A 15,752-nucleotide genomic window follows, 5' to 3' on the forward strand; every position below is an offset into this window, starting at 1 on the left:
GTACAAAGGCCTGTCTACTGGCTTGCTCAGGCATGTTGAGAGTCTGAGTCTGCTGTTGGTCGACCTGAATGGGTCCACCTGTTCCCTTTTTCTGAGACAGTGTCCTTGGCTGCATGGGTCACATCTCTGGGGGTGGCATAAATAACTACAGACCGGGTGGCAGGAAAGGCAGCCTAAAGAAGTTTGAGCAAGCTCTGAGGGTGGCTCAGAAGCACCCACTTCCTGTGTCAGTTCAGCCTAGTGGGTTTCTTCATATGAAGCCCACCTTATTAAAGGAAGTGGAGGTGGGGGAGCAACTAGAGACAACTAGTACTTGTCACCTCAAGCAAGATGAGTTATCTACCTACATTCAGCCTCCACTCTCTGCAATGTTTACTCCTGCCAGTGACTTAGTCGGCTATTTTCAGTGACAAACACTCCAGCTTCTAGGCCAGGCTCTCTGATTTTGGCTTCCACGGGGTGCACAGAGAATGAAGGCAGCTGATGCTCCACTAGTGGCTGCCTTGGTGCCAGCAACCTGGCTGTGCTGCTGTCGGTGCCTTGGGTCTCTTTTCCTGTTTGCCCTTCTCAGCTCCCTCGGTTGCTGACTACTCGCCATCTGACCATCTGCCTCACTCTGCCCCTTCCACCCACCACACATTTCTGGCTGCTGACACTTGCAGTGCCTTTGGGTGCCCATCTGGCCCAGCCCTTGGGATGAGGAGACTCCTGCCTTCTCCTGCTTCTCTGACCTCTGCTCCCTGGATGCCTTATGTAGATCCTGGTTCCCTGGTCCTGGAATCCTCACTGCTGCTTCTGATCTGGTAGGATAATAATGAGGTTACATGGTGAGAAGGCCACCCAGGTATTGTAATTAGTAGCCACACCAAGCAAGCTCTATTGGGTGGGTGATTAGAAAAAATTTTTTTCTAATCTTAACACTTATTATACTAAAACTATCCACTTAAGTATTTTTCCCCCTAGATGGAGAGTTCCTTGAGGGCAAGAACTGAATTTATTTTTCTGTATATCAAGAGTGCCTAGAATATAGAAATTAATTGGTTAATGTTGGCTGAACTGAGGTTGGGAAAGGGAGGGAAAGTGTATAGGGGATGATGCTCTGATGTCAGCCTCCTGGGCTGACCCTGAAGAAAGAAGGAAACATGGGCATTTGTGGTTGTCAGTCCCACCCCTCTCTTGGGGGAGTGGCCCTTGGACAGGGCAGGAGGCTGCTCGACCTTGGCCTTGACTGCAAAGGTCTCTGGGTCTTGCTGTGTGCTTCACCCTGACCTCATCCTGATGCCCGCCCAACCCATCCATGGTTCATCATCCACCGTGTCTGCAGTCCCCCCAGGGAGAGATTCTCAGGCCAGTGGGATGAGGGGGGCAGTAAATCTGGGAGCAAGTGGGTAGCTGCAGGCCAAGTGCACACAGTACGCAGTGCAAGGGAGGTGCTCCGATATCAGGAAAAAGACACAACAGCTCTTTCATTTCTCTCCTTTCTTTTTTCAGATTATAAAGTAATACATGTCCACAGGGACAAACTACAACAGTATAAAAGCCTTCTGTCCTCTTCAATCTACTCCCTAACATTAACTACTGTTAACAATTCTTTCTTATTTATTTATTTGACACACAGTCTCATTCCTTCGCCCAGGATGGAGTGCAGTGGCACGATCTTGGCTCACTGCAACCTCTGCCTCCTGGTTCAAGCAATTCTCGTAGCTGGGATTACAGGCGCACACCACCAACCCAGCTTATGTTTGTATTTTTTCTAGAGACGGGGTTTCTCCATGTTGGCCAAGCCTGGTCTTGAACTCCCGGCCTCAAGTGATCCACCTACCTCAGCCTCCCAAGGTGATGAGATTACAGGCATGAGCCACTGGGCCTGGCTGTACTGTTAACAATTCTTGACGTCTTCTGGAAATGTGCTATTTTACAAAAGCACGTATACATATAGCTTGCATATACAAAATGTGTGTATGTGTTCACATGCAGATAGACAGATACGTAAACAGACAGAATTTGATGGTGTCATGAGACAGAAAGAGAAAATGGTGGCCCACAGGTATAAAGTAGGGGTGTTGGGGTGAAGGCAGACTTGAAATGGGCTGTTGATGGACCAGGTAGGAGGGCCTGAGAAGTGATGGAATACAAGGATGGAAGCAAGGATGGGACAGGAGTCTTAATATTTGTGTTGCAAAAAAATTTTGCGGTTTAGGAGGTGAAAAATTCAACATCCAGTTAGCCTCAGTTTCCTTAACTAAAAACTGGGATAATGATGTATATTCCTCACAGGTTTATAGTGATGATTAGAAGGGGCTAATATATATATAAACAAACATACATATGTTTTTTGGACAGAGTCTCGATTTGTCACCCAGGCTGGTGTGCAGTGGTGCGATTTTGGCTCAATGCAACCTCCGCCACCCAGGTTCAAGTGATTCTCCCATCTTAGCCTCCTGAGTAGCTGAGACTACAGGCACGTGCCACCAGGCCCAGCTAATTTTTGTATTTTTAGTAGAGAAGGGGTTTCACTGTATGTCGGCCAGGCTGGTCTCGAACTCCTGACCTCAGGTGATCCACCCACCTCAGCCTCCTAAAGTGCTGGGATTACAGGCGTGAGCCACTGTGCCTGGCCAGGGCTAATATATTTAAAGTGCTTAGCATTGCACCTCAAACAATATTCTAAGCATTCTCTCAGCGTGTGCTGCTATTATAGTTGTTGATGTTATTAGGGTGCTACTATTGTTGCTGTTTTCAGAATGCTTCGCATGGTGCCTGGCCTGTGAGTGAACCTCTATCTATCTGCAGTTGGCATATGGAAAGAAACTCCTGGTCACATTTCTCTTTGCATTTTAGAAATCATTCTTTTGTTGTGACACTGTCTTTTCCTTTTCCTTCCCTGACTGCTCTTACCTTCCTACTTTATGCTGCGCACTCTTGAAGAAAACTTTCTGGTACCTGATGGTTATAAATCCTTGGAGGCGCGTGGAGATGTTTTAGGTAGTAAAGGGCAGTGGTCATTTTTTCACTTTGTCTCCCTGGCCTGGTCTTAAGCTGTTGGGCACTCTTCAGTCAGGAACATCTACTTATTTGCTGTACTTTGCACATACTGTCTAAGGATATCAGTTAGAATTGCTTACTTAAGAAAAATGCCCAACAATCATTAAGACCACTCTTGTTCATTTCCCGCATTTTGTTTGTTTGTTTGTTTTGTTTTGAGTCGGAGTCTGGCTCTGTCGCCCAGGCTGGAGTGCAGTGGCGCAATCTCGGCTCACTGCAGCCTTCTTTGCCTCAGCCTCTCGAGTACTGGGATACAGGCCTGCCACCACACCTGGTAATTTTTTTGTTTTTTAGTAGAGAGGGTTTCAGTGGCGCGATCTCGGCTCACTGCAACCTCCGCCTCCTGGGTTCAAGCGATTCTCCTGCCTCAGCCTCCCCAGTAGCTGGGACTACAGGCTCTCGCCACCTCACCAGGCTAATTTTTGTATTTTTAGTAGAGACTGGGTTTCACCATGTTCGTCAGGCTGGTCTCAAACTTCCGACCTCAAGTGATCTGCCTGCCTTGGCCTCCCAAAGTGCTGGGATTACAGGCATGAGCCACTGTGCCCAGCCCATTGTCTTCATTTTAAGAGCATTGACTCTGCTGCTCCTCTTGAGACACCTTGGGCAGTGATTCTGTTCTTCTGGGATACTCTGGGTGTTTCTACTTGTATTTAGAATGGCTGGCTTAAAAGTCTTCGTTTGAATATTCTGCATCCCGAATGCTCTTAGTTGTCAGTAAAACTATGCCTGCCTACGCACTCTTCTATTTCTGATTTATAAATAGGTTCAGCTGCCTAACAATTACACATACTCTATTTTGCACACGCACTTAAGGAGACATTTAGAGGGTAGATGGCTTTTATTCCTATGAAGTTATCTGGAAATCATCTTAACTATCTTTTTTTCCCCAAAGGAGCCATATTTTGAAGGATTTGTGATGAGACTTTTGGTCTGTGAAGCCCAAGACACAATCTCCAACATGCACAAAAAATCCAGTATCAAATTTCTAACAGGTCTTCAGAGACAGGCCCAGGGCTGGCTTGAGTGTGTCAGAGAGGTGTGCACTGCGTACTTCGCATCATACATGGCCACACATGCCTGTGGCTGTGAGAAATACTGGTGGTGGCAAAGACAATGAGATGACAGAGAAAAAGATCAGTGGGGTTTGCAAAAGTGATTAAGATGTCATCCTAGGCATAATTAAGGACTTAATAAGGTTGAAGGAAAGAGAGGACATTGCACATACCGAGGCCCAGAAAGGGACATATGGGGGAAAACGCCTTAGTGTAACTGGGTCAGAATTTTCATTCTGGGCAGAACTGGAATTTGAATAATAATACTGAGTCACATAGAGCATACAGCTATGACATCTCATTTACTTCTCCATATAATGCAATAAAGTAGATGGATTAACTATGACTTTTACAGATGGAGCAGGGGAGAATGAAGAGGCGTAAGTTTGGGCATCAGGCTGGATCTTCACACTCTGACCTCACTCTGCTCTATCCTGCCCAGTGTTGCTTCACCTGATATCAGGGGTGCAAGGCAACTAGATCTGACACCAGTTTCAGTTTAGATCCTGCCTTTAAATGGGTGTGACCCGGGTCCATCTCTTCAGCTCGGCCTCTGCTTTCACTTCATAAACTTTTGGGGTTAGTCCTCGGATGATCTCTAAAACATGGCCCAGGTGCTCCTTGCCAGTGGAGTGTAGCAGGATTTGGAGGGACTGGACACTCAGTGTGAACAAGAGGAAGGCCTCAGGAGGCAGTAAAAGCTGACGAGAGAAAATGAAGCGCCTAGGGGTGCATATTGGACTAGCGGGCGAAAGGCCATGACTCCTTAGTTTGAAGATAGTGAGTGGGAAAGAACTGGGGCCGAGATTGGGTTTCCCAGTGCAATTAAAAAAAAAAAAAAAAAAAGAACTAGAGGAATTACCCAGGTCCGGCTTCTTTCGTGTAGCCTGGGGCTGAGTCGCAGGCTGAGAAATCCGGTCGGGCCAGTAGGGGGCTCCACTAAGCGCAGTCTCAGAATGCCCAAGAGCCCCACCGTCGCCCGGGGTCTCCTAGAGGAGTGGGTCGTGGTGGGCGCTGAAGAGCCGTAAAAGACGAGCAGCCCGCGTCCGCGTCCGTCCTCCCGGGTCTCCAGTCCAGAGGCGGCCGCCGCCTCGGCCCCGCCCTCCCACCTCCATTCCCGGCCCCGCGGGCCCGAACAGTCCCTCTCGCAACTGATCTGCTGGCTGGGGCGCGGGGGATGCGAATTCCTAGAAGCCTTAAGAGGCTGCCCAGCGTTGGAAGTTCGTATCCCCGAGAATGCTGGAGGTTCCGGCTCACACACTCCCTCCGGCACAGTCAGCTGGGGGGTGCTGGGAGGGAGAACGCCCCGCTCCTCATCCCCCATCCCCGTGCACCCTGGAGCCCAGCTCCATACGTTTGGCCACCCCAGGCGGACTCGGAGGTGGCTGGGTAGCAGGTGTTGGCGGAAGGGGACCGGGTAACGGCAGGCCCGAGAGGAGGTCGCTGGGCCGGGCCGGAGGCGCACAGTGGCTGCGTGGCTACCTCGGCGGCACCCGCCCCACCTCCGCCGGCTAAGCCCGGAGGGGGACGGTGAGTCAGATCTCGGGCACCCGCTGGTCGGGCGGGGAGGGGGAGGCAGGTCAGGAAATGACATCAGAGGCCTGTGCTCAGGGAGCAGGGGTCTGAGCCGGACTGGGGCGGCGGGGGCGGCAGTGAGTGGAGTGGGGGCGGGCGGACCTCGGCGGAGCCTCCGGCCTGAGGCAGGATCAGGGCCCCTTCCTGGGGGAGTTTCCTGCCTGGTCCGCCCTTCCCCGCTCTCCCCGCCCCCTCTCCGGGCCGCTCCTTGTATGGTCTGGGCGCCGCTCTCTCCCCGCCCCCTCTCTTCTCCCTCCCTCCTCCTTCCGTGTGTCCCTCCCCGTCCGGCTGGAGGCTGCTCCGGACCGGGACGCAGAGTCCGCGGACCCGGCGCCGAGGCGGCCACCCGAGACGCGGCGCGCACGCTCCGGCCCGCGGTGAGGCGCGGGGAGCTGCAGGGCGGCCCCACGGGGAGGGGGCGCGGGGCGCCGGGAGGGGGCGAGTGGGGGTCGCCAAGGGGAGCTGGGACCTCCCGGGGCTCCTGAGCCCGGCTCCGCGCTGCGTAACCCGGCGACCCACCCCAGCAGCCCGGCCCGGCCATGGCGGCCCCCCGCCCGTCTCCCGCGATCTCCGTTTCGGTCTCGGCTCCGGCTTTTTACGCCCCGCAGAAGAAGTTCGGCCCTGTGGTGGCCCCAAAGCCCAAAGTGAATCCCTTCCGGCCCGGAGACAGCGAGCCTCTCCCGGCACCCGGGGCCCAGCGCGCACAGATGGGCCGGGTGGGCGAGATTCCCCCGCCGCCCCCGGAAGGTATGCGGCGGGGCTTGGGGAATGGACCCCGGCAGGCGCCGGGGTGGGGGGCAGTGGTTTCGGGAATTTGGGGATGTCTGGAAAGGTTGTTGCCGAGGGGGCTGGGCGCAGCCACCCTGTCCCGAGCAGATGTTCTTACCTCATCGTGGAGCTCGTGGCTGGGAGCCAGGGCTCCTGGGACCGTTCCAAGTCCCCCGCCTGGGGGTGGGAGGCGGGAATGTGGGGCACAAGTCTTCCCCTCCGGGTCCGTTTTCCGAAGTGTAACGGGAGCTGCACCACTCCTCGGCAGTGCCCCCGACCTTTCCTGACCTGGTACTCCCAGGGCGCCCTGCGCCCCTCCTTTGCTTCCCCACACGCTCTGGGACCCCTGAGAGAGTTCTTGGGTTAGGGGTTAGAGCGGTAAACCGAGGGTGAGGGGTAGAGGGACCCCGGCCGACGTCTTTCTCCCTCCTACCCCAGACTTTCCCCTGCCTCCACCTCCCCTTGCTGGAGATGGTGACGATGCGGAGGGCGCTCTGGGAGGTGCCTTCCCGCCGCCCCCTCCCCCGATCGAGGAATCATTTCCCCCCGCGCCTCTGGAGGAGGAGATCTTCCCTTCCCCGCCGCCTCCTCTGGAGGAGGAGGGAGGGCCTGAGGCCCCCATACCGCCCCCACTACAGGTATGGAGGCCTGGGAGGGGCGGCTGCACTGGACACCCCCAAGGAGAGGAGAAGAGGGCCCTTTCTTCTTACCTTCCCTGCACCTCTGCCTTGTGGGTGGGGGGATAGAGGCATGGAATAGGTGCTCTGACCTCTGATCCTCTAGCCCAGGGAGAAGGTGAGCAGTATTGATTTGGAGATCGACTCTCTGTCCTCACTGCTGGATGACATGACCAAGAATGATCCTTTCAAAGCCCGGGTAAGGGACCGGAGAGTAGGAAAAGCAGGGCCCAGGGCCAGAGACTGGGGATAGAGCTAAGGAGGATGGTGTCCTCCTGACTGCATCTCTCTTTCCTCTCCCACCCCTTGCAGGTGTCATCTGGATATGTACCCCCACCAGTGGCCACTCCATTCAGTTCCAAGTCCAGTACTAAGTCTGCAGCCGGGGGCACAGCACCCCTGCCTCCTTGGAAGTCCCCTTCCAGCTCCCAGCCTCTACCCCAGGTTCCGGCTCCGGCTCCGGCTCAGGCTCAGAGCCAGACACAGTTCCATGTTCAGCCCCAGCCCCAGCCCAAGCCTCAGGTCCAACTCCATGTCCAGTCCCAGCCCCAGCCTGTGTCTTTGGCTAACACCCAGCCCCGAGGGCCCCCAGCCTCATCTCCGGCTCCAGCCCCTAAGTTTTCTCCAGTGACTCCTAAGTTTACTCCTGTGGCTTCCAAGTTCAGTCCTGGAGCCCCAGGTGGATCCGGGTCACAGCCAAATCAAAAATTGGGGGACCCTGAAGCTCTTTCCGCTGGCACAGGCTCTCCTCAGCCTCCCAGCTTCACCTATGCTCAGCAGAGGGAGAAGCCCCGAGTGCAGGAGAAGCAGCACCCCGTGCCCCCACCGGCTCAGAACCAAAACCAGGTGAGGGATGGTGATAGGACAAGGCTTGGGACCAGGGCACTGGGGCGGGGCTGAGTCCGGAGCCAGAGCATAAGCATAAGGTGATTGGAGAGTCAGGGTGGACACAGGGGCGGCGGCGGGATAGGAATTTTCATCCTCTGGGGTTAGCCTGGTGGAACAATGGTACGAAAATGCTCCTCTGGAGGAGAGGCCTGGCTGGGTGTGGGGCTGGCTGGGGCCTGGCTGGGACGGCGTGGAGAGCACGGGGCTCTGAATTTGGAGGATCTGGTGGACCTTTCCTTGTGCCTTTACCCCAGAAAGTTAAAGGGAGGGATGAGATCACCAGTTCCACCTTGGTTTTTCCCATTCTTGGGTCTTGAGTTAATTTCCCTGTTCCTCTGAGCACTCTTTCTGCCTGAGGGCTTGGAGATAAGAGACAGCCCCAGTAAACACTGGTTGAGCCAGCAGCCACCACGTGCCAGGCACTGTGCTCTGTGCCCAGGAGGGTAGGACATGGGAGGGAAGAGATCTCTGCAAGCAGCTCAGCCTTCAGGTGTCAGATGGACCTGGAATGGAATTCTTGGCTCAGCTTCTCCCAAGTCCTTAGACTGGGCAAGTTAGGTGAACCCTGAGCCTCAGTTTCTCAATCCTTAACATTCTCTCCTCCATACAGTGGTTGTGAAGATTAGGTGAGCTAATACCTAGAGAGTGTTGGGTTCTGTATCTAGCACAGGAACGCTCAAAATAGAAAAGCTATAATTACAAAATGGTTCTTGCCTTCTAGTTCAGGAAATAAGATGGTCCAATTTCTGGTGACGAAGATGACCCTGATGGTCATCTAGTCCAAGCATCCATGGAGTCCACTGATAGTGTTGATGTCTACCTACACTCAGACACAGCATAGGAAGAAATGCCAAGGGCCAATGAGCTTTGCAGAATCCTGTGAGTCACAGGCACTCAGACCTGGGAGTCAACTCGGGGTCTGGCAAATTAGGAAAGGCTTCGAAGTATGGGCAGGACGTAAGAATCCAGAGAGGAGAGGGATGTTTGGAGAACAGAAAGTGGAAGGTTCCTGTAGGAAAATGACAGAGCTATACTTGGAGAGGCAAGCGGGGCTGGAGGGCGTAGGAGGTGGAGTGGCTCACCCAAGGAGCTCTTGAGCACTGGAGAGGCATTCATGATTTTTGAGTAGGTGTGGGGTGGGTCAGGAGGGCTGGTGAAATCAGTGTTTTTGGAAGCTTTCTGGAAAGTTTCACTAGCAGAGATGTGTATTCGAGGGAGATCAGTGATGGGTGTGAGTTCACTCTTGGGCAATAGTAATATTAGCTGCAATGAAAAATTAAGCCCCGCATGTGAGAGCTGTGTGCTAGAGCTGTTGGAAAGGCACAGCCTCAGGACTTAGCAAGGATGAGCAATTGGAAGACAAGGGTGAGGGGAAGAGGAAAAAGTCTCCAAGGCGATTTGGAGATGGGGTGTGGGCGGACGACAGGATTGCTGACAAAATAGGGAAGTCCAGAGGGGAAATGGTTTGGACCGGAAGAGGAGGGGTCCAGCTGTCAATGTTTTGAGCAACAGGTCCCAGGAGGACTTTCAGCTGGGGCCGTCATTCAGCTAGAAATTCAGGGCCAGGTTTCAGGAGAGGGCCAGAGAGGTCTAGCATGGTAGTGGGGCACAGTGACACTGTGACACCAGAGGGTCAGTGTCGGAGCTGAGGAGCTTCCCAGGGAGTGCAGACAGCGGGGACCAGGAGGTGCAGGAAGAAGAGTCAGGAGGAGAGTCAGGGCGCACTTAGAGAAGAGAGCTGAGCTCCTCAGCGGGGTGTTGGAGGGAGTGAGGGCTCAAGGCTAGAGATTAGACTGTTGGGAAGTCGTCAACGGTCTTGGGATGGCCTGTTTGTGCCCTGTGGTGGGAACACAATGTGAGGAGTTGAGGAGAGTGGGTGGTGAGAAGTGGGGCTGCTGGCGTAGCCTGGTCTTAAAGGACTAAGGGAAGGATTGTGTGTCAGTGGTATGAGTGTGGTGTGTGTGTGTGTGTGTGTGTATACATAGGTGGATATATGAGGGGCGTGTGTGTGTGTTAATGTGTGGGTGTGGGTATGGTGTATGTGTATGTGAGTGTATGTGCATGTGCGAGCACGAATGTATGAGTGGTGTGTGATGTGTGTAGTGTGATTGTGTGAAAGTATGTGTATATGAGTACATGTGTGCATGTGTGAGTGTGAAGGTGTGTGCATGTGTGAGTGGTGTGTCTGTGATGTGTATGGTGTGTGATTGTGGGTATATGAGTGAAAGTATGCGCAAGTGAATGTGCACATACATACTTTCACACATATACACACAAGTGGCATATGTGTATATATGTGAGTGGTGTGTGTGAGCGTGTAGTGTGGCATATCTTTTTTTTTTTTTTTTTTGGAGACGGAGTGCAGGCTGTCGCCCATGCTCACTACAACCTCGGCCTCCCTGGCTCAAGCGATTCTCCTGTCTCAGCCTCCCAAGTAGCTGGGATTACAGGCACGTGCCACCACACCTGGCTAAGTTTTGTATTTTTTAGTAGAGATGGGGTTTCACCATGTTGGCTAGGCTGGTCTCGAACTCCTGACCTCAAGTGATCTGCCTGCCTCAGCCTCCCAAAGTGTTGGGATTACAGGCGTGAGCCACTGTGCCTGGCCTGGTGTGGTATTATCTGAATGTGAGTGGTGTGTGTGTGCGGTATGGTATCTGTGTGAGTGTGTGTGTGTGGTGTGGTATATGTGTGTGAGTGGTGTATGTGTGTGGTCTGGTATGTGTGTGTGCATGTGAGTGGTATGTGGGTATGTGTGAGGGTGTGTGTGTTTGAGTCTGTGGTGTAGCGTATGTGGTTTTTGCAAGTTAGGGGAGAAGGGCTCAGGTACGTGTGTAACCCAGGGAAGCAGGTGATGGAGGGTGAGTGTCGTGGGAGAGCAGGAGCAGGCTGCTTGGGTCCCTGGAGGAGATCTTGGTGATGTTTCCTCCCCCAGAGGCATCCCAGACAGCAAGGACAGAGTGGTTGCAGCGTGGATAGGAAGGACGATGAGGGAGCTTAAGCTGGCTGGCTTCCATGTCCTCAGCCATGTGGGAGGTGAGGTCACGGTGCGAGCAAGGGGACGAAGCAGGTGGGGGCTCAGGAGATGGAGAGGTCTGGAACAGCTGCTGTGGGGAAGGCCGGGCTAGAGGTCGCACGGGTGCTGCAGTGTTGTGAGCTCACTCTGCAGTGTTCAGCGATCTCTCCGCTGCTTTCTGCAGCTTGGAAGCAGAAACAGGAAGCGGGTGGTGGTGTGACTTGGGGTTGGAGACTGGGCCGGATAGCTGCGGGTGGCTGCAGGCGCCCGGAGGGACAGTGAACCTTGTAGGAGTTAGATGGTCGTGGGACCAGGCTGGGGCATGGTGGGCAAAGTCCAGGGGTGGGTTGCGGGCGGGGGAACTAAGGCTTTTCTGGGTTCACACAGTAGGTGTGGATAGGGAAGAGAAGAGGCAGATAATGGCTGGCAAGAGACTTGGAGGTAAATCTGAGGTCAAGGATGTCCCATGATGGACGATGACTGAGATGGACGGAAGTTTGGTTTGAAGCGGTGGCATTGGTGCAGGCTGGCTGAGGGGACAGTTCTGGATAGAGTGTCCTGATGAACGGGGATACCCATGGGAGGTGATGGAGATGAGGATTCTGGGCTTCTGAAGGAGGAGGCAGGCATTTCCAGTGGCACTGGAGAGCAAGGACTGACTGAGCCTCTTCACTCTGTCCCCAAGATGCCAGGAAGGGAAGATTGGAGGAGACAAAGTTGAAGTGAGTGTTCCAGGGAACGAGTCAGTTAAGAGGTGGTAGGTTCTTAAGGGAAGATGGGTAAGATCTGAAGAGTTGGACTTATATGGACGTATGCTTCACTGGGCAGAAAGGACGCAACTCTGGGTACAGATGGGGGTCGGGGTGAGGAGCAGTGAAGCCAGGGCTGAGGGGAGAGGGGCTATGGGAGGAGGTAGCAGGGGGGCTTCGGAGGTTCCAGGTGTTATGGGGATGAAGGCGTCTGCGGGTAGCACACTCAGTGATGGGGCCACGGTCCTGGGTAGGCCTTTCCAGCCGTAGAAAAGACCCACCCAGTGTACTTGCTCCTGTGGGCATGTCTCCTGGCAGTGCTGATGCAGGTCAGACAGCCCTTCCCCGAGTTCTTAGGGTTACCTCTCAGGGTTACTGGCAGCGCTGTCCTTAACATCCACCCCCCACCCCAGTACCCAGGATCCCCTAAGTGGGAAGGTTGGGCTGGCCTAGGGGGTGGCCTTTGGACCTTCTCTGAGGCTGCTGGGGAGGGACCTGAGTGAGGTAGTTCAGAAGCCCCTCACTCGAGGGACAGGGTCTCCGTGTGGGGGTGGGGCTGGGTTCTTGCAGACAGCTCTGTGGGTTTAACCTGCACTTCCTGCCTGTGTTGTATCCTCACGCTGACAGGGGCTGCTCTGCAGCAGGCAGGCCGGGTAGGTGTGTGTGCGCGTGTGTGCACGCCGTTGCGTGCCCCTGTCCCATGGGGGCGGTGTCCGAGCATGCTCTGTGGAGTTGATGCGTGGCCCTGGAGTGTCCGGTGCTTCAGTGACCCGAGCTGCTGTGTGCGTGGCCTCCGTCCTCCCAGTCATTCTGGCCTGTCTGTGACTGCTCAGGGGGTTTGGGCAAAGCGGGTGGAAATGTCTTGCTGTATGAGATCCAGGCTTAGGTCCCCTTCCCATGTTATTTGTGTGGTGCTGGGGATGGTGGGGGTAGGGGGACGAGGGAGAAGCTTTAAGGGTCAACCCTGAGCATCTGGGACACGAGCTGGGAGCTAAGTCCTCATCGGAAGAAGCCGGGTAGGCTGGCCTGGGAGGGTTCTTGGAGGCAGCAGCCCTCTAGAGTGTGAGGAAAGTGTTGGGATTGCAGGTGCGCTCCCCTGGGGCCCCAGGGCCCCTGACTCTGAAGGAGGTGGAAGAGCTGGAGCAGCTGACCCAGCAGCTAATGCAGGACATGGAGCATCCTCAGAGGCAGAACGTGGCCGTCAACGGTGAGCCCACCCAACCGGGACACCACCACCCCGCCCCGACATCACGGTGGGGGCCAGGGCTGTGGCTCCACTCCCTAACTCCTTATCCGAGCTGGCTGATCCCTCGCAGCCCTACATACTTCCTTCTATTTACTGCTGTCTTCTCCGGCCTTCCCAGAACTCTGCGGCCGATGCCATCAACCCCTGGCCCGAGCGCAGCCAGCCGTCCGTGCTCTGGGGCAGCTGTTCCACATCGCCTGCTTCACCTGCCACCAGTGCGCGCAGCAGCTCCAGGGCCAGCAGTTCTACAGCCTGGAGGGGGCGCCGTACTGCGAGGGCTGCTACACTGTGAGTCGGGCTGTGCTGGGCAGTCGGGCCCTGGAAGCTTGCTGTGGGGTGCTGGTTCCCTGCCAACCTCCTCCTGCTGCCTCCTCAGGACACCCTGGAGAAGTGCAACACCTGCGGGGAGCCCATCACCGACCGCATGCTGAGGGCCACCGGCAAGGCCTATCACCCGCACTGCTTCACCTGCGTGGTCTGCGCCCGCCCCCTGGAGGGCACCTCCTTCATTGTGGACCAGGCGAACCGGCCCCACTGTGTCCCCGACTACCACAAGTGAGGACCTGCCACCTGCCTTCTGGGTTCCTGCCGTGCTTGGTCTGGTAGCCCAGCTGCTTGCTACCCTAGCCTCAGGACAGCCCCAAACCCCTGGTGTTGTTTTCTGGTCCCATGTCCTGTCTGTAGACAGCAGGGACCAAGTCATCTGGATGTAGCTGGCCAGGGGCTGTAGGCCTGGGCATCGAGTCCCGCTGCTGGCTGGTCCCTCCCTCGCCCTTGATCACTGAAACTTATTGTGGGTGTATGTCAGCATTTCGTGAAGTGTGCTGGGGTGACTTCATCTCACACACAAGCTGGGTTCTAAAAGTTCTCTTGGAGATCAGCTGTTCGGATTTCTGGTTTCTCCCCAGAAATAGTGTTTAGAAGGTGGCTACTTTCTCAGGCTGACCCGCAGAACCTCAGTGCAACTGTGGGAACAGTGCAGAATCTGACCCCCACCTCTGACAGAGTGTTTGGGTAAACACTTTAAGGATTCCATCTGGGGTGGCCACAACTTCACATCCCTCCACAGTGACAGGCAGTCAGGGCAGTGGCAACGTGCGCGGGGGTGGGAGGATTGGGGGAAGGTGAGGGTCAGGGACCCAGGATGGGATGGGAGGGGTATGTCAGGGCTGGCTTTCTGCAGGAGCTACAGTGTGAATGGGATGGTAAGGGTCAAGTGGGAGAGAACACCGTGGCAGGTGTGTGGGAGGCTCCCTTGCTTTGGGAGAGTGACTGGTGAGGCAGGAAATTCCCTTCGATGAGGGCCAGTCATGGTGGCTCAGTCTTAGGCCCTTCTGGTGAGCTTCCTCCACCTAGAGATGCAGGGCAGGGAAGTCTGCTCCCTTGCTGCACAACCTGGCTTATGCGTGCACACACCGGGGATGAAAGCCCTGGCTAACTCTGCTGGCCCTTTCTGCCCCTTCCAGGCAGTACGCCCCGAGGTGCTCCGTCTGCTCTGAGCCCATCATGCCTGAGCCTGGCCGAGATGAGACCGTGCGAGTGGTCGCCCTGGACAAGAACTTCCACATGAAGTGTTACAAGTGTGAGGTCAGCCATCCTTCTGGACTCCTTGGGCAGGTTCCGACCAGGAGGTTGTGGGAGATGCTGCTCACTAATTGGGTGGTGGAAAGCACCAGCATTCAGGAAACAGGGCTGTGATTTTGAGGGTGGCTTATGGTGGCACCCCATCTGCCCTGCCTGAATACTTCCTGCCACTGCAGGAAATGGGGCTGTGGGGCTTCTGAGGTCACTTTGAGTCGTGGATAAGCCAAGAAAGGGGACAAGCCAATAGGAGGGAAGGGCATGGTGTTTTACTGTGGTAGGGGATGGGGATACAGGAGCTGAGAGAAGAGGTCTTCGAATGGAGGTGAGCCAACCTCTATTTTATTAGGGTGGTGGTGGGCAGGGGAGCAAGCACCTCGGAAGCAGCTCTACCACTGCTTGCCCTCTTGCAGGAAGGTCCTAGTGGGTGACTGGAAGTAGGATAGGGATGGGAAGTTGGGTGTGGCTGGAAAATGCGATGACACCAGCTCTGAGCCATGAAGCATCTTTCTAATTCCAAGATGGAGCTGCATGGGGTGGGGTAGGATGGAGCAGAGCAGGGGCCTTCCGGTCCAGTGCCCCTCACCCTTCCTTCTTCCCAGGACTGCGGGAAGCCCCTGTCGATTGAGGCAGATGACAATGGCTGCTTCCCCCTGGATGGTCATGTGCTGTGTCGGAAGTGCCACACTGCTAGAGCCCAGACCTGAGTGAGGACAGGCCCTCTTCAGACCGCAGTCCGTGCCCCATTGTGGACCACCCACACTGAGACCACCTGCCCCACCTCAGTTATTATTTTGATGTCTAGCCCCTCCCATTCCCAACCCCTCCCTAGCATCCCAGGTGCCCTGACCCAGGACCCAACATGGTCTAGGGATGCAGGGTCCCCATCCTGGGGTCTAGTCCTCACCCATCCTGCAGGGATTGCCCACCGTCCTCCAGACACCCCACCTGAGGGGGGCACCAGGTTTAGTGCTGCTGCTTTCACTGCTGCACCCGCGCCCTCGGCCGGCCCCCCGAGCAGCCTTTGTACTCTGCTTGCGGAGGGCTGGGAGACGCCCTGACCCTCCAGGACATTCCCACCCTCCCCCATGCTGCCAGGTTGTAGCTATAGCTACAAATAAAAAAAACCTTGTTTTCCAGAATTCTCAGTAG

General features: G+C 55.3%; 2 protein-coding genes across 3 annotated transcripts in view; one reads left to right on the top strand and one right to left on the bottom strand.

Annotated features, from left to right (window-relative positions):
* FAM131B (family with sequence similarity 131 member B) overlaps window positions 1-6,583 on the bottom strand; it is a 29,362-nt gene extending 22,779 nt beyond the window's left edge. The window contains exon 1 of the mRNA XM_058427567.1: window positions 6,562-6,583. The gene's annotated coding sequence lies outside the window, so the exon portion shown is untranslated. The remainder of the gene's footprint in view (window positions 1-6,561) is intronic.
* ZYX (zyxin) lies at window positions 5,138-15,742 on the top strand. Of its 2 annotated transcripts, none has more exons than XM_032762019.2 (10): window positions 5,138-6,052; window positions 6,200-6,422; window positions 6,882-7,081; window positions 7,227-7,319; window positions 7,433-7,966; window positions 12,860-12,980; window positions 13,138-13,307; window positions 13,396-13,574; window positions 14,486-14,606; window positions 15,203-15,742. In XM_032762019.2, the coding sequence occupies exons 1-10, from the start codon at window positions 5,888-5,890 to the stop codon at window positions 15,305-15,307; spliced, it is 1,911 nt and encodes a 636-aa protein (XP_032617910.1). In that variant the 5' UTR covers window positions 5,138-5,887; the 3' UTR covers window positions 15,308-15,742. The 2 variants fall into 2 exon arrangements, with proteins under 2 accessions (XP_032617910.1, XP_032617911.1); XM_032762020.2 differs by having other exon boundaries at window positions 6,203-6,422.
* Window positions 15,743-15,752: the final 10 nt, after the last annotated feature.

Source organism: Hylobates moloch, unplaced genomic scaffold (assembly GCF_009828535.3).
Source record: "Hylobates moloch isolate HMO894 unplaced genomic scaffold, HMol_V3 SCAFFOLD_1, whole genome shotgun sequence".
Lineage (NCBI taxonomy): Eukaryota > Metazoa > Chordata > Mammalia > Primates > Hylobatidae > Hylobates > Hylobates moloch.

What these genes read in the sequence shown, in the direction of transcription:
- ZYX (XM_032762019.2), top strand. Translation starts at nt 5,888, where the DNA reads ATGGTCTGGGCGCCGCTCTCTCCCCGCCCCCTCTCTTCTCCCTCCCTC. An exon ending in CGCGCACGCTCCGGCCCGCG is followed by an intron (nt 6,053 to 6,199) that starts GTGAGGCGCGGG and finishes GACCCACCCCAG; the next exon opens with CAGCCCGGCCCGGCCATGGC. An exon ending in TGAAGTGTTACAAGTGTGAG is followed by an intron (nt 14,607 to 15,202) that starts GTCAGCCATCCT and finishes CCTTCTTCCCAG; the next exon opens with GACTGCGGGAAGCCCCTGTC.